Raw genomic sequence first — 17733 nt, 5'->3', positions numbered from 1 at the left:
TTACAGGTGTGAGCCACCGGCACCTGGCTTGGGCAAGGTTCTTGATTTCCCCCTGGCATGTCACACATGAGTGGCACTCTTGGGAGAGCACTAGCACATCTTTCCTTCTCCAGGTCTCCTCTCCTTGTAGGGCTGTGTGCAGGTTAAGGGATCATGTGTCTAAGCACTGATGCAAAGCTCACCTGCCAGGTCCAAGCTCAGGAGTCCTGCAGTCAGCAACCCTTCAAGGAAAATGGGTGCAAAAGAGAAAACAGGGCCTTGGATTCCAACCCAGAGTCTTTTGCCCTCTTGGTCTCTGGTCACTGGGACAGGTCAGGTAAGACCCTGACGTGTCATGGAGAAGTAGGATCAGGCCAGAGAATCTGGATCCTGCTGCTCAGAGCTTCCCCTCCCCCCTCCTCACCCCACAGCTCCTGACAGTCTTAGTGACCACCGCAGGCAAAGGGCCCAGCTCCACAAGACCGCCTTCACTTGAGACGCCTGCCTTCTGGTTACCAAGCAGACGGCAGCTTGCCCACTGTCAGGCACAGACTCTTTACCAGTCACTAAAGAACTCAGGAAAGCACTTCCCTTCATTTACCATGACCAGTTGACTGTCAAGGATCCAGCTTAGGATAGCCATGTGGAAGGGATGCACCAGGCAAGGGATGGGGGAGGGGGAGATGTGGAGTTTCAATGCCCCCAGAACATGCCACCCTCCCGGCCCTCGAAAGTTCTGCAAGCACTGTGGTTTGGGGGGTTTCTGTTATGTGGGCATGATGGGTTACCTCACTGCATGAGTACCCAAAGATGCTGCAGGCACCAGAAGAGGTACAGATGTGAAGTTCCTGTTGTGCCACACTGCCCATCACCCACTCCCCCCAAAGCTCCGAACTTAAGACCTTACAAGTAGGTCAGACCCAAAGCTTAGAGATGCATCAGGAAGGCCCTGCCCAGGACGGTGGGGGCCTCAGCTCAGTGAGAAGCTGCTGTTTAGTTATTTATTTACTTTTTTTGTGTGTCAGGCTTCTTCTTCACTGAGCACCTTCACCATTTATTAGCTGGTCTCCCACAAGCTGGAAGACAGTATTAATCTCGAAAGTAGTACTAATCTTTTTTACAAGAGGAAGCAGAGCTCCAGGAGACCTTTAGGGCAGAGAAGCTCACAGCGCTTGGGTGAACAGAGCCCACTCTCCAGCAGCCTTCTGTGCTTCATGCTGATGGCTATGAGCGTTATACCTCACCCACGTTCATCATGGCCACTGGGCAGAGCGTGGGGAAAGAGAGCAGGCCAGACTGTCCATGTACTTGGGTTGGTCATTCAGCAGCCAGAAGGCCTGGCTGTGGAGTGTCCCTGAAAGGGCAGCTCCATACAGCTGTGGCTGCAGTCAGTAAGGGGCAGCTCAGACACAGTGTGGTGGTTGCCTTATTTATGTTCCTTTGAATAGTGGTGGTGTGATATTTATCAGGTGCACAGTTTCCATATGGTGTCATTTTTATTTATAGAGTGACTCTGAAGCCGGGTGCCAGTGGCTCATACCTATAATCATAGCTACCCAGGAGGCTGAGATGTAAAGATTGTAGTTCAAAGCCAACCCATGCAGAAAAGTCCCCATGACATTTTATCTCCAATTAACCACTCAAAAAATGGAAGTGGAGCTGTAGCTCAGAGTGGTAGAGTGCTAGCCTTGAGGAAAAGAGCTCAAGGACAGTGCTGGCCCTGTGTTCAAGCTTCACGACTGACAAAAAAATAAAAAAAAGAGTGAATCTGTGCAGCTTAATCTTCCCTTTTCTAATTCTAGGTTTATTGAGAAGTTGCCTATGTGATCCTGATAGCTTTAAAACAAAGCTTCCCCTCCCCCCCCCCCTTTTTTTGGTCACCTCCCAGGACCCCATTCCTCACTACTCTCCTGTTTTTGTGTTGCTCGTAAGTGAAGCACAAGATTTTTGTATTCCACAAATTCCTCACTGCCACACAGGCCAGCAGCCAGCTCGCTAGCTCTTGGCTGTTCCAGATAAGCAGTTCGTTTAGCCTTGCTCGCGGATTTCCTCAGGACCCAGCGCCCTGCCTGGTCAGAACAGCAGGCCCTGGCACACTGCCTGGAGAGCCCGGCAGCCAGAGAGAAGTCAAGCGTGGCTCACGGAGTCATTTTGCCTCCATCCAAGACAGAAATAGTCTGGGTGGCAGCCCAAGTCCCTGGCAGCTTCGACAGGCCTGCCCCGCCTGGCCATCCCCGAGCTCTGCCCCCTCTGTGGTGGGAGGAAGCAAAATGTCACCAATCACAGCCCAAGTCCCCAAGAAGGAGCACTTTTCATCGTCAGAAGCTTAGAAGTTGAAAAGCTGGCAGGAAGGCCAGGCCCTTTCCCTGCACTCTAGGAAAAAAATACAAACATCAACATGTGGCCTCGGAGCTCCTGTCAGCAGGCTCACGCCTGCCTGTCCCCACCCAGCCTCACCTCCTCAGAGCACTGTCCACTTCCGGCCCTGAGCAAGCAGAGCGCAGACAGAGGCAGTGGCCTGTCCTGTGGCCATGGCCCCGGCCCCAAGGAGCAGCACCTGTTCTCAGCATGGACCCTCCGGGCCCATGGGGGATGGCACAGCCCTGGCTCCCGCCCAGTGTGTGCACCTGCCTATCTGCCCCTCACACTCCACCCCATGTCACCTTACTCTGCCAGGGACCACCTCCTGGAACAAGAGGTACAGGAGGTACAGGTTGGAAGAGTGGACCCGGACTGCCCAAACTTCACTACCAGCCTGCCAAGATGGCTGCTGCACAGTGCGGAGGGTGGTGCCCTACAGAACAGGGTGGCTGGGAGGCCTCGAGGAGGGTGAGTGTGTGCCGACCTGGACCAGAGGATCAGCCCTTTGTGAATGTGGGCAGTGGAGGCAGCGCTGTCTAGCAGGAAGCCTCGTTTACTGTGGGAGTCTTGCTCCTCTGCTAAAGCCTGGAGGTCAACAGGGGGAACAGCCAGCAGGGAGGCCAGAGGCCCAGAGTGCACAGTGGGGAGGAGAAACTGGGCGGGGCCATGTGGCCCGCTGGAGCTCCTGAGGCCACATGTTGACATGGTTGTACTTTTTCTAGAGTGCAGGGAAGTGGGGGTGGTAGCTTTTCAACTTCTAAGCTTCTATGAAAAGTGCTCCTGTGACTAGTGACATTTTGCTTCCTGTCACGGGCCCTGGGAACCTTCTGCCATTATAGAAGCTTGAAGGCATCTATGTGCACCCTCGGGGCCTTTCCACCCCGGCAGCGATGGTGGCGGAGGTGGGGATGCCCTGGCCCAGGGGCTGGCAGCCTTCTGTTTTGTGGGTAGCTAGAAGCCCCTCAGTGTCGCACTGACATCACCCCCATGCCACTGGTCTTGTGTAGGTGTTCTGGCCCAGGGTACTCCACACTCTGGCAGGACTGGTGCCCAGCTGACCTGTTCTACAAAGCACAGTCCACCAACCTGGCTGTGGTCACACGCAGTGCCCATTTCAGGCTGCTCTGCAGTTCTCCTTACAGTGCATGTTCTCCCAAGTCATGACAGCGAGCCCATATCTGGCTCATGCTTAGCTCAGGACAGGGTCCAGAAGCCCTGTCTCAAGAGTTCATGGCAGCTCAACCAGATGCCAGACACCTCACACCTGGTGCAAGGTTTTCCCCCACTTCCCTCCAGATGTCCCCCCTGCCCCCCTCCACCCACCGCACCCCCCAACCCCCATACCCCCCCCCCACGCAGCCGAGATTATGTCATGGTACTGGGAAGTTGTGCTAACACCTAGTCAGAGCATTAGTGGCATTCTATTCTGGCGTTGACAGAATTGAGTCCTGGTTGAGTACCAGGGAAGACAGCTGACAGGCACAGGAGTAGCCCAGCCGTCCTAGCATTCAGGGGAAATGAGAGCCAGAAAGTCCCAGACACAGTCCTTCTGAGGGAGGAAAGACAGAGGGGAGCCCCACTTCCACAGCGAAGCCTGCTTGCTATCTGAGGTGCTAAAGGTGAAGGAAACAGGAAGCTGATGTGGGGGAGCACTCCCAACTCCTAGCCAGCTTGGCTAAAATGGCTAAAAATGCCATTTACCTGACAGAGCCACTGGGCAGTCTGCAGCCGAGTCAGTATTTCTAAGGCAGTGTGCCTTATGCCTATGGTGCCATGCTTCCCAGCTTCTGGGCACATGTGTTCACAATCCCACATTTTTCAGAAGTGCGGCAGGTACCCCAGAAGCCAGAGCTGGGATTGGAACCGAGGGACCCTGGTGCCACAGCTATCTGTAGATGAGCTTGTTGGGGCCAAGCTCTCAGAGCTTCTCTGTGCCTACAGGCAGGCAGGCGCAGGCTGCACTCACAGCCGCTTCCCTCCATCATCAGTTGCTTCCCTCCCATGTCTGGTGGTAGAGACGGGCCTTAGGATCAAAGCCCATGTCTCCTGGTAGCACACATCAGAACTGTGCCCTGTGTGCCTGCTGTTGCTAGATGACTAGGCTGATGGCCGAGACCTCACCAGATACACACTGCCACCCTGAGGGGAGCCTGCTGCGGCTCTGCCCCAAGAAAGGAATGAATGCAGGCCTCCAAATGCTGATTTGAGGGTAACCCTCCTTCCCTCGCACCCTCCATGTCCATTGTGGGGAGGGCCTGTGCTGAACATGGTTGCAGTTATGTTAACCCCGTCTGGGCTGTGCCAGGGCACTGGCATTGCCAGTTCCTTTTTTTTTTTTTTTTTTTAAACCTAAGTGCTGAGTTTTTCTATCTAAGTATAGAAAGTGAGAAATAAGCAAGTCCAAGTTTGTCTTGGAGGAAGTACCAGTTCATTGCTAGAAAGGCGGCTCCAGGGGACCTAGGACTGGGGTGAGTGGCAGCAAGGCTGACATGGCCGCCATGGAAGGAAGGAGCAGGAGAAAAGTCCAGAGGAGCGGGAGATTCTTGTCCCCCTTGGTTGCTATACTCCTGTGGGCACTCAACCCTGCTACTGGCAACTCGGGGCAGAAGTAGGCCAACCTGCGAGGCTCAGTGCATGCCTAGGGAGCCCCCGCCTGCTGATGTGAACAGAGTTGTTCTGAGGGGTGTCAAGCCTGAATGCTCTGTGAAGGGTGATGAGCCAGGCGGACACTTGGGATGTGCAGGCTCTGGCCTGCATGCAGAACTCAAGCTCTTTCACCACAGTCACACGTGGCCTTGGTGAAGAGAATAAAGTAGCTGGGTGTCAGTAGCTCACACCTATAATCCTAGCTATTCTGGAGGCTGAGATCTGAGGATCACAGTTTGAAGCCAACCCAGGCAAAAAAGTCCATGAGACACTCATCTCCAATTACCTGAAAACCAGAAGTGGCACTGTGGCTCAAATTGGTAGATCCCTTACCTTGAGCCCAAAAGCTTAGGTAGAGCACCCAGGCCCTGAGTTCAAGCCTCATGACCACCACCACCAACAACCAAAAGAGTAAATTACTCTTTTGTTTCTGTGTCAGTGCATGCGCGCGTGTGAGCATGTATGCAAGCATGCGTGTGTGTACTTGAACGCAGGACTTTTCACTGTCAGCATTTTCACTCACAGTTTGTGCTCTGCCACTTCTGTATCTGCTCTGCCTAATGTATTACCCCTGGTTTTGTTGTCTTGTAGAATTTGGGAACCTTAGAGGGGTCCCACAGTAGTTCCCCAAGAATGTGTTAGAAATGCAGTTTTGGGGGCTCCCCTAGCATCCAGACCCCAGCGCCTCCACCTGACTGATGGAGAACTGGCAATGTAGTTCTCTTCTCTGATGAGAGAAGAAAGAGCATGTGTTGTAGAGTCAGGTTCAATGACGTTTGTATAACTCGCCCTCTGCCATGTGCTCACTGCTTTCCCTGTTGACCTCGGCATTCTCATCTGTTGTGCTGGCTCTCAAGGATCTGTCGGGAGAAGTGGTGTGGAAGTGCGTGCAAGGCACTTCCTACCCAGTGGGCCTCCTACCCAGTGAGCGCTCAGCCACAGGTTTGTTGGCATGACTCTTGTTTGAGCCGTCCTCTCAGACCAGATACAGCATCCCAGCCTCTGTGCGCTGCCTGACAGCTGGGCTAATAGTTATCTTACAAATTGACAGCGAGCGTATTTGTTAGAGCTCTGTTCCCTATAGCTGCTGATAGAGACTGTCTGATACAACGCTGGTTCACATACTTGAAAACACTGACCTTGGCCACTTAGGGCCTTTTCCTCATTCTGTTCCCAAAGATGAGCTTCAAGTAGAAGATGCTTGAAACCGTAGGAGTGTTTCAAAGAAAGCAGGCAGGCCTGGGCCCAGGGTAGGCTTTAGTGGAGTGAACCTTTGGGGTCTCAAGGACAGGGCTGCTGCCTGCAACAGCTTGTAAGGGAAGCCCACTTTGTGAGGGCCCTGCTTTCTGCTGGTGGGGTGTTTCTCTGGCGTGTGGGTGCCTGAGGTCTGCTCCAGGCCCCCATCTCTTTCCCTGACTGGCTGCGGTCCTGGCCAGCTGCCTTGTTCTGTCCAGCATCCGGGTTCTCACCAGGACCAAGTGCATGAAGCTTCCATGGTGCTGTACGCTCTGCTCTCAGTTTCTGTTTGTTTTTCATTGATGTCTAAGTGGTAGTTGGGATCAATTGTACGAGCTAAGCTAATGATACCTTTCCTAAATGATGCCATGGTGTTGGGTACGACAGTGGCAGGATTGCTATTTTAAAATGAGATTTTGTAAAATAAACACCCCCGGTTTACAGGAAATGCTAAGGTGATGATTAATGGTGCTCTAGAGCTGCCCTGGTACTTTCCCAGGCTTCCATTTTGGTGGTGAGCCCTGTCGTGCGTTCTCCACTGCCCACACCTGACCACCCCATGTAGCAGGCTGCGGCCTGCGCCTAGGGCAGGGGCTCAGCAGCCTCTCAAGACTGCGCCTGCTCTCACAGGGGCTCAGGCCTACCAGAAAATGATGCATGCCCAGCCTGGCGGGACTGGGGGAGGGTAGAGGGCCTGGGAGCGGTGACTTAGTCCTGGCCCTTTGTGCCGTCATCTTTCCTTAGGGAGGCTCTCATATTGACAGAAGAGAAGAGCACTTAGAACAGAGTTGTTGTTTCAGACTAGGAGGTGAAAACCTAAAAGCTGCTGACATGCCCAGGGCTTGTCACGACGCGGCGAGCCTGTGTGTCCGCCCCGGTGCCTCGCTTGAGCTACGAGATCAAAAGTTGGAACCTGTCTCTGGGGAAACAGGCCAGGGTAAATACTGGTGCAGGGGATGCTAGCGGGTGCTGCGTGAGAGTCCTCGGGGCGGGGGGGGGGGGGCCGCAGGGTGCGGCGCAAGGACACTCCATGGTTCTGCTGTAATGTTCTCAATTCACCTTCCAACAGTCTGGGCCCTGGAAGAATGCAGGCTTTGATGTGATCTGGTGGCGGCCTCTCCCAGAGGTGGCTGACATGAGCCTAATGGATGGCAGGCCCCGTTCTCCCATTACGGGCAGCAGAAGGAGCTCGTCTACTTCACTGTTGTGTTGCTGTCTTGGTGGCCACACTAGACTTTCCTTTCTAAGAATGGGAGGATGGGCTCAGCCAGTGCCCACGTCCACACTAAGCCAAATAGCATGTCCTCTGTGGAGTGGGGTCAGTCTTTCCTCTGATACTTCAGATTCCATCATTTAAGCCATAGATTTTGCTGTTGGACTTCATGGGCCTAAGGAGCCTGACAACAGATATATGCTGTCTTTAAAAAAAAAAAAAAAAAAGTAACAAGGGGTTGGAGGTGTGGCTCAGTTGGTACAGCACTAGCCAGTGAACGAAAGCATCAGGAATGGAGTTCAGAAGTCCCTGTCTGAGACCTTAAAAAAAAAAAAGTAACAAGTATTTGTTACTCTTTCAAGCAGAGTGAGAAAAGCACCCTGTGGGAAAACTAAAGCACTTGAACAGCAAATCCACACAGTAAGAGAGAGACAGGTACTCCCAAGAATCTATGGCTGGGGGCATGGCTCAAGGAGTAGTTACTGTCCAGGCCCAAAGTTCAAATCCTAGTACTGACAAAAGTTCAAATGAAGTCCAACGGTGAAACTGAGAGCTGGCAGAGCACTTCCCTAAGAGTACCTGAGATCCATCTCCAGCACTGCAAAAAAAAATAAAAAATAAAAAATAAGAGGAAATATAATTGAAGAATATTTCTAACAGTGAAAACTTGAGACAACCTGAAGGAGGATAGTGTTGCTTATAGAGATACTGTATGTGTTAGTGTCTTTAAAATCATGTTCTATAATACTCGTTTTGTTTTGTTTTTGACTTGCTGGCCATGACATTCTCCCCCACGGAGCCCAGCCTGGCCCCAGAGCCATTACAGGGTGTGAGGGCATTTGGTATCCAGAATAAGCTTACAGTAACTTTGTAATGAAAATGGAGTATTCAAATAAAGTAAAGAAAATTTCAAGAGAAAACCAAAATGTGGCTTGAAGTTATCTTCAGCTTCCATATTGTGTATCTGTTTTGTTGTTGTTTTTTGGTCCATCATGGGGCTTATACTCAGGGTCTGGGTACAGTCTCTGGGCTCTTTTTTGGGGGGGGGGGGTCTGGTCGTGGCCTGAACTCTAGACCTGAGCACTGTCCCTCAGCTCTTCAGCTCAAGGCTACCGCTCTACCATTTGAGCCACAGCGCCATTTCTGGCTTTTTCTGTGTATGTGCTACTGCAGAATCGAACCCAGGGCTTCATGCATGGTAGGCAAGCACTCTACCAATAAGCCACATTCCCAGCCCCTAGTGTGTATCTTTTTATGTGTGTGCTGGTACTGGGCTTGAATTCAGGACCTCTTGATCTGGCTTGGCTTTTTGGCTCAAGGCTACCACTCGAACCACAGCTCCACTTCTGGCCTTTTATGGTTAATTGGAGATGAGAGACTCAGGTTTTGCTGCCCAGGCTGACTTCGAACCATGATCCTCAGATCTCAGCCTCCTGATTTGCTAGAATGAACACATATAGCCACCAGCACCAGGTTTGTATTATTTTAATTTTTGTGAAAAAGTAAGTAAAAAATAAAGCACATGGAAGAAGACTAAAGCTGGTGAAAACTCAAGGAGAATGCTAGCCTCGCCCTGCTCCTGTCCCCCAGTGGGCGCCCTCAGGCTCCTGGTGCCCCCGTCCTGGTGTCCAGGCCTGGTGATCTCCAGTTCACAGGACCTGCTCTGTTCTTCCTCCTCAGGACTGAGCACAGAAGGCATCTACCGGGTCAGCGGGAACAAGTCAGAGATGGAGAGTCTGCAGAGACAGTTTGATCAAGGTAAGGCTAGAGCCAGTTGAAGTGATGCCATAGCTAGACTGCCAGGTGGGAGTCCTGCCACCCATCCAGAACCAAAGCAAGAGAGGTGCTGGCTTCGTGACTTAAGAGACCCTGTGTGGCCCCAGGTGGCTGTGCCTCCTGGTCACACTGCCAAAGGAGGGGAGCAGGCCTTGTGAGCCTACCATCCCTGCCAATGCTGTCAGCATGAGCAGCCTCATGGAAGGGGTGTGATCCTCAGCTGGGCAGGGACAGTTAGGAGTTAATGATCTATTTTTCAGGCCCAGGGAATGTTGTCCATCATGGCTACCCTTCCCCCCCACCCCCTATGGACTCCTATGAGAGCCACCCAGGCCATAGGAGAACTGAGCTCAGCTGCCTCCCTCCCCCACCCGCTAGGGCTTCTGCAGGCAGAGGGAGGGAAGCAGGTGGGGGCACAGAGGCCTGAGAGGCGCCACCGGAGCATCTCGCAAGCCTGGTCAGGCTTAGCTAGCCCATGGATGCTTTGGGGATGCACTGTGCGGGCACACATTGCCTTGCTGGCTGTCGGGTGCCTGTGAGAATGCCTCCCTAGGTGACTTGGTCAAGTGCACAGCACCGAGGAGGGTGGGTTCCCACACCAAGACAGCCTGCTCATGGTGTCATCTGTGGGACCTCCTTTCTCATAGTCTATCATTGACCTAAACTGCTTAGGGGCACTCAGGGTCTCAACAGCTGATAGCCCCAAAGTGAACCCCGGTCACAGCCCCTGATCAGCAGTTTCTGCAGAGTCAGGAATGCAGCAGGGCTGAGAGAGAAGTGAGAAGAAGGAGTCAGTGCTACAGCCAGGGGGCCAGAGGGGGGACACGAATGATTTCTCCCACTGTCAGGACAGGGACGGGGACGGGCAGCATGTGGTGGCAGGGCTCATTTCCCGTGAGCCAGTAGGAAGCGCGCCCACCTTTCAGGAAAGCTCCCTTGCTGGTTGGCAGGAAAGAAAGTTCAGAAAGGCCTGCCAAACATCATAGCCATAAGGAATGCTGGTACTGTTGGTGAACCTTGGAACTCTAGTAACAGCATTCAAGGATGCCACCTCCTATAATACCCACCCATACTGAGGCCAACCCTGGGCAGTGCCCAGACCTCGAACTTGGTCCGGCTTCTCCAAGCCTTCTGTTTTCCTGCGGTTTCTGCTCGTTTCCATTGGTGTGGCCTCACTTCATTTCAGACCACAACCTGGACTTGGCAGAGAAAGACTTCACCGTGAACACTGTGGCTGGGGCCATGAAGAGCTTCTTCTCAGAGCTGCCGGACCCCCTGGTGCCGTACAGCATGCAGATTGACCTGGTGGAGGCGCACAGTGAGTACCCGCAGCAGGGACCAGCGGGGTTCCCCCCCGGGGCTCCAGTCCGGAGCAGGCACATGTTCTACTTCTGGGGCTTTCATAAGTGGGCCCCAAACTTGCTAGACTGACACACTGTCATTTGAGACATGCCTCAAGCCCTGAGTTTTGCTGGTTATTATGGGTCTCACAAACTTTTCAGGCTGGCCTTGAGCCACAGTCCTGTTCTTAGCCTCCAGAGTCAGTCTAATTGATTACAGTGTGAGCCACACTCGTAATTCCTCTCTTGCACCTACCTTTTGGAGCTAAGAGATGAGATTTGTCAGGGGCTGCTGCAGGCATGGCTTCTCTGAGCCCACCATCCACAGATGGATGCTGTCTCATAGGAAAGCACTCCGTAGTCCCTACTCCCAGCCCAAGCTTGCTACACACACACACACACACACACACACAGCGTACACACACACACACACACACAGCATACACACACACACACACACACACAGCATACACACACTGCATGTGCAATCTTGTGGGCCTGCGGGAGGCTCCATTCCTCTTGACCTGGCGCCATCTAGAGGCATGTGGAAGCCCAGCACCCGGCGGCGTGCCATTGTTTCTGCAGGACCAGCTGACACAGCACCTTTTTGTTTGGAGAAGGGCAGGAGAGGGGTGCAGCGATAGGGGACCCACTGCCCTTCCTACAGCGCTTCCGCTTCCACGGCGGCTTCCACGCTCAGGAGGTGGCTGCACAGTGCCACTTCAGCAGCCTGGGAAGGGCGGAGGCCGGCAGTTTCCTCTCCCATTGTGTGCTCGCGTGCTGAGACTCCTCGGGCTCTGAGCCCGGCAGAAGGCAGAGCCCAGCAGAAGGCGGAGAAGGAGAGGGGCTCCCCGCTGGGCACCGCAGAGTGAGGGCACTCAGCCCAGCCAGACACAGCCAATGAAAAAGTTGCTGTCAGGGGATGCCTTGCCCTGAGGTAGCCAAGTACCAGGCTGCCTGGGTTTCCATGGCAACATCAACTGGACCAGCTCTTGATACCTGAGAGTGGCTGTGCCTGTGCGTTGAGGCTTGGACCTGGTTTGAAGTGCTATCATGGTCAGGGTCGCTGTCTTATTGTTCTGTTAGTGCCAGATGTTCACAATATTGAGCATGGTTCCAAATGTGCCACAAAGTAGAGCTCCAGAAGCGAGTGGCAGCCGTGCATGGCCTAGGCACAACTGTGTGGTGTGCCCGAGGTCTCCTTCCACCCAGGATTGCTGTCATGGCCCATCCCTCCTGCCCGTCACTCGCCTCATGGCCAGTTTCTCAGCCAGGACCCTTGCACTGAGGTTCAGGGTGATGCAGCGTGTGTGAGAAGTCACCCCTGTGTGAAAGCCCCTGCCTTGTGCACAAAGTCTGGATCCAGCCCCAGTAGCATGGGAGGAAGAGAAGAGGACAGGCAGGTAGCAGCAGAGTTGGCCTGGTGTTGAGGCTGCAGTTGGGACAGCTGTGCCGCTCCCTCCTCACACTTCGCCTGCCGCAGGAAGCTGCGCACGGGTGAATGGTGAATGGTAATCAGAGCAGGCTCCGCAAGGGACCGCCGCAAGGAAGAAAGCCAGGAAACGCCCATCCTTGCTGTTTGTCCGAGAGGAAGGGGAAAGGGCGCCTGCAGACAGCGGCCTGGCCACCCTGTTTCCTGCCTCAGGGAGGAGGCTGAGCCCTGGCTCTTCTGTGAAGGTGCCACCCCCACTAGTGCCTGATGAAAGCAGAGACTGGTGCCCGCTGGGATCCGGAGGGGCACACTCCTGTGGGGGTTGCTCTGTAAAGCCTGCCAGGCGGGCTGGGGAGAAAGCATACCTTCCAGAGCAAGTCCCAGGATCAAGACTAAGGACGCTGCCGCTCACCTTAGCTCCTATGTCCGTCTCTGCACATGCACCAGTGCACCCTTACCTGTCTGCATGACAAGGACACCGACCCAGGGGTCACTCGCCCTGGGCCTTGACCCACATGGCCTCCCTCCTGCTGTCCTTGCTCCAGGCCTTGCTCCCTGTCATGACCCTATAGGCCTGTCAGCTGCTGCAGGAGTGGCGACCAGGAGACCGTGGCCGCCTTCCTGGCACATGGTGGGGATGGAGTGAGCGCCCAGGAGGCTGAGGCGTGTGCATACATGTGTCCATGGGACAGGAGGGCACCTGTGGCTCTCCTTATGGCATGAGTAGGCAGCAGCACTCACCATCTGGTTAGGAAGCCGTCTCAATGCGGCTTGCCTGTCTCCAGGGGCAACCGGAAGAAGGAAAAAATTGTGTTCTTCGTGATGGATTCCTGACTGTGGGGGGGGCTTGGGGGCCAGGCACACCCCTGCCCTCCAACAGGGGGGCCTGGGCACAGAGAAGACCTGGCCACGAAGCCTATGCCATGCTGGGTGTGCAGGCCACAGGTGCAGGAGCCCTCGGGGGCCCACAACAGCATGGAGCCCAGGGGCTGCCAGCTGCCAAACTGCCATGTCTGCTCTCCAGACTCTGCCACAGACCTTTTTTGGGGGGAGGGGGGACGGGAGGGATTAAAGGTTATAATTTGGACAGATACTTACCAAATTATCTTCAGCAATACTGAGGTTTGAACTTGGTTTCCCACTTGATAGGCAAGTAGTCTCCCACTTGAGACACATCTCCAACCCAATCTTTGCTTTTCTCTCTTCAGAAATCAATGACCGGGAACAGAAGTTACATGCCCTCAAGGAGGTACTGAAGAAATTCCCAAAGGAAAACCATGAAGTCTTCAAATATGTCATCTCGCACCTGAACAAGTAGGTTCCAGGGCTTTCTGGCTTGTTACTCCTCCTCTGAAAACTGACAGTGGAGTGAGGCCTCCGTCCTCAGCTCCAGTGGGGCCTGCATGATAGCCATCTTGAGCCAGGGCATGCCAGGGTATGTCTGTAATCCTAGCTACCCAGGAGGCTGAGAGAGAGAGAGAGAGACACACACACACACACACACACACACACACACACACACACACACACACACGTAATCCTAGCTACCCAGGAGGCACACGCACGCATGCACGCGCTATATCCAGAAATCTGCCTGGAAGCAGAAGTCCTCAGAGCCTCTCCTGTACCCCCTTTCCCCAGAGGGTGAGCAGGAGACAGGGAAAGCTTTAGCTGAGAGACCACATTACTGGTACCAGGAAGACAGGTCACCAGCTCCACATGTGGTCACCTGCAGTTGGTTTGGTGGCACGGTAGCCAGTCTAGCGAGTCCCTAAGATGGTCCCATCATCCCTAAGGGTTTGTAGAGTTGAAGGGGGGGAGGGGTTCCTGCAGGGTGGGGCTTTGACGTGCTGTGGTGTCGCTGCAGGGTCAGCCACAACAACAAGGTGAACCTCATGACCAGTGAGAACCTGTCCATCTGCTTCTGGCCCACCTTGATGAGGCCCGACTTCAGCACCATGGACGCACTCACAGCCACGCGCACCTACCAGACAATCATCGAACTCTTCATCCAGCAGTGCCCCTTCTTCTTCTACAATCGGCCCATCAGCGAGCCCCCGGGCGCCGTGCCCAGCTCCCCCTCAGCCATGGCTGCCACGGTCCCCTTCCTCACCTCCACCCCGGTCCCCAGTCAGCCTTCCCCTCCCCAGTCGCCTCCACCCACCCCCCAGTCCCCTCTGCAGCCGCTGCTCCCCTCCCAGCTTCAGGCCGAGCACACGCTGTGAGCCGCCGTGCCGGGTCGCAGGAGAGTCCGTCTTGGTGTTGGCATTGGGCCTTGAGCAAAAGCAGGTGCCCTGGGGCAGGCACAGCGAGGGTCCCACCCCCCACACCTTCGCCGTGGCCCACTCAGGCTGGGCTGCTAGCCCTGTCCGGGCCTGGAACCACGTGGAGGACTGGACTGGCCAGGCAGCAGCCCCGCGGCCCCCCGTGGGCCCGCGCCGGCCTCCGCCCCTGCATGTACAGAGCCCACCACTGGAACCACACGGCCTGCGCCCCGGGCCCCGAGGGCCACACCCTGTCCCCCCGAGCGCCCCATAGGACGCGCAGTGCTGTAGGGGCACCCCAAGGTACAGGCTGGGGCAGATGGGGCGCTGTGCCCTGCGGCGCCCCTCCAGGAACACTGAAGAACAGTGGGACACCCTCCCGGAAGTAGGAAGAAAACGACAGACCTCAAGATTCCACTCCCGCCTCTGCTGTGCAGGAGGCCCACGGCCGCGCGAGCCGGCTGGGTGCCCACGCAACACGGTTAGGGAGCGCCGCGCATGCGCCTGGGGTGGGAGGTGGGCAGCGGGGCCAGGGCCGGGGTGCGGGGGCCTCCAGGTCACGCGTGCCTGGCGCCGCTGCCACCTCCCCGGTCCCCCGAGCCCTCCCGCTCCCCACCCGTCCTCGTGGCTGAGCCACGGCCTCCGCAGCCACGGAGCCCGACACTAAGGTACCCTGGCGTCCAGGTCTTGACGTTGCACTTTAGAAGCAGCACGCGTGTCCCGGGCGGAGGAGGCCCCGGGCCGCGGGTCCTTCCCCTGCGCAAGCTGGCGTCGCCATCGTCCTGACAAGACAAGGTGCTTGAAACACTAAGTCACCCCTGCAAGTCTGTCCCCCCACCCCAGAACCCCACCCAAGGTACAATGTGTTCATGTGCGTGTTTCCCCCGCGGGCCTGCCCCGTGTGGAGAGCCGGGATGGCAGGGAGGCGCGTGTCGCCCTTGCCGCGGTGCAGAGCGGTCCTGGGTGCCAAGCCTCTGCTTCTAGGCCGGGAGCGCAGCTGGCCGCTTCTCTCCCGCCCCGCCTCCCCGCGGCTCTAGGCCGAGCCTGAGTCACGGCAGCGCTGGGCCCCCGTGGCAGCGCTGGGCCCACGGGGGCGCAGCATGCCGCCCGGACCCCGCTTCACTCCGGGCGGGCCCACTGCGCCGCCTTCCTGGGGACCGTGTCCCCCAGAGCACCGCTGGCAGCCCGCAGCTTACTGCCAGCTGGGGCCGGGGGCGTGGCTTCCGTCACACCCGCCCCACCCCTCGCCGGAGGGGTCTGGCGGAGCCCACGCGGCCGTGGCCCCTGGCAGCCGCGGGCACCGGGCCCTCGCCCCTGGCCACACGGCCACGCCGTGGGCAGGGAAGGACTGCCCGGCCCGAGCAGGCCCGAACCCGCGTCCGCCCAGTGCTGCCCGCGGGGCCCAGCAGGCCTAAGTTATTGTTTGCATTGCGAGTCCTGTCCCCTGTGTACACCGAAAGGAAATAATGTCGGGATTTATGGGAATAAAAGTCCTTTGAAGATCTGGAACCGCGCTGCTGCCGGCTTATTTTTCTGGTACTTGTGTTTTTCATGTTACGTTGAATTAACAAATATTTTGAGTTTCCTGCGAAAAACAACACATGAATGGTATTGAAATGTGTTAGTAGTCTGGCTGCGTGCCCAAAACTTTGTTTCACAGCGAAAGTGAAGAACTGTATGTAAAGAAAGTATACCGATGATTTCTTGTATCCTAGGGGCTCTCACCAAGAGCTCTTCTAGTTGGTGTTAGGAATGTTGGCTTCATTTCCAGACTTCTCTTTATTTTCACACGTCGGGGGTTGTGGGTTTCGAGGCTCCTGCCTGATTAGTGCATGGTCAGCCCTCAAGGCTGAGGCATCTCTCACTGAGGTGTTTTTGTTTGGTTTTGTTTTTTAAAATCATGTATTTGCTACAAAGTATTGTACTTGTGTCAATGGGAATGGTGTAAAAAACAGAAAAGGCCTTATGTGACATGTATTATAGTTAATAAATCAATCTTGTTAAAAAAAAAAAAAAAAGAAGAAGCAACCAGGCCTGAAAGATGAAAAGACTGTCCCCCTCCACCACCTCTCTCCCCCACCCCATCCAAGGACCCTCCTGCCAGCCCTGGGCTGATGCCCCTGTGACCTGCGCGTGCACACACACACACACACACACACATACTCTGCCAGTCAGGTCCCTGGACTCCAGGTGACAGGACCATCTTGGCCAGCCTCCAGACCAGGGACCACCTTCTCAGATATCCCTGTTCACCAAGGAACCTCTCTACCACTGGCATGCCTTGTTAACCTCCCTCTGCCCATGATCCAGGCCTGCTACCCTGCTCCGCCCTCATCCTACATGGCCTGCCAGCATCCCAAAGTCATTTGCAAGCATAGTCTTTCTGTGTTCTCTGCCCCCTTCCTAGCTCAGGCACCCATTCAAGCTCACCACATATCAACTGTTCTCCACCCACCCTGTCCTTCATCTTGACTTTGCCTACCTACAGCAAGAGCAGGAACTCTTCACTTAGTATGCGGCTCCCTGATGTGGCCCCAGCAGACATGGTTAGCAGATTGCCGCACCACAAGATGACTTCCAAATGCCTCTCCAGGCAGCCATTACCACTCAATAGCAGCTAGCCCTTAGTTTACTTTAGGCTTTTCACCAGGAACACAGGTGTGTACTTGTCTAAGTACTTGACACCAGCACCCCACCTCTGCACCAACCTGCTTTCCTCCTCTCATCCAACTCCCCAACATCAACCCAAATCGTTTTGAGGGCATTTCGTTTCCCCTACCCTCGGCCCATCCTGTCCAGGTCTTTTCCTATTTCCATCAGCCAAAAATGTCTCCTACCCAGGTCTCAGCTTGGCCTAGCAGACCCTAGCTGCTGCAAAGCCTGGGGCCCTTCACCCCTCTCTTTATCTGTTGGGTTGGGGGCTCCATGAGCCCCACAAATGCTTCAGTTTGCATCCTACCAAATGGCATTCAGTGTGTGTTGACAATCCTATCTCTCAGCCACCATGACCCCCACCTCAGCAGTTTGTTGGGGGCAGGTTTGTGGCTCCCCATGTGCCCGCCCTCCCTCATCAGCAAGAGCCCAATAGCAAGAGCCCAATCCTTCTTGGGCCCTTGGTCACATGTAGACTGTGCTAGGTACCATTTTGGCTTTGCCTGGCAGCTCCATCTGTAAGCAGACCTCCACCCCAAGGACCACGTTTGTCCCCACCTGCTTGTGATTCTCCACTCAGGGACACCATGGTGACACCACAGCCAAACTTCCTGGCTTACCCACCACCAGAGACAGACCGACCTTTGGGGTGTACCTCCAATGTCACCCACCTTTCCCCACGTTAGGGAGTTTGGGAAGCAGAGTCAGGCCAGGCAGAGCCAACCAGGGCCCCTGCTGACCTTTCAGGAAGCCTTTCCAGCCACCCTCATGTCATTGGCTACTGCTGCTCCCTCTGCAATGCCTCCTTCCCTTCCCTCCCCTTCCGCCTCTCCT

At 55.3% G+C, this 17733-nt stretch overlaps 1 protein-coding gene across 1 annotated transcript in view; it reads left to right on the top strand.

Annotated features, from left to right (window-relative positions):
• LOC138812881 (rho GTPase-activating protein 35) overlaps positions 1-14299 on the top strand; it is an 81898-nt gene extending 67599 nt beyond the window's left edge. Inside the window, exons 4-7 of the mRNA XM_070001123.1 lie at positions 9116-9193; positions 10398-10529; positions 13192-13297; positions 13851-14299. Of these exons, the coding sequence (XP_069857224.1) occupies positions 9116-9193; positions 10398-10529; positions 13192-13297; positions 13851-14208 (674 nt within the window). The 3' untranslated portion in view covers positions 14209-14299. The remainder of the gene's footprint in view (positions 1-9115; positions 9194-10397; positions 10530-13191; positions 13298-13850) is intronic.
• The last annotated feature ends 3434 nt before the right edge of the window (positions 14300-17733 follow it).

This window comes from Dipodomys merriami, unplaced genomic scaffold, assembly GCF_024711535.1.
Source record: "Dipodomys merriami isolate MVZ:Mamm:240054 unplaced genomic scaffold, mDipMer1.0.p SCAF_57, whole genome shotgun sequence".
NCBI classification, from domain to species: Eukaryota; Metazoa; Chordata; class Mammalia; order Rodentia; family Heteromyidae; genus Dipodomys; species Dipodomys merriami.
This window is presented reverse-complemented; position numbering and strand designations above follow the sequence as displayed.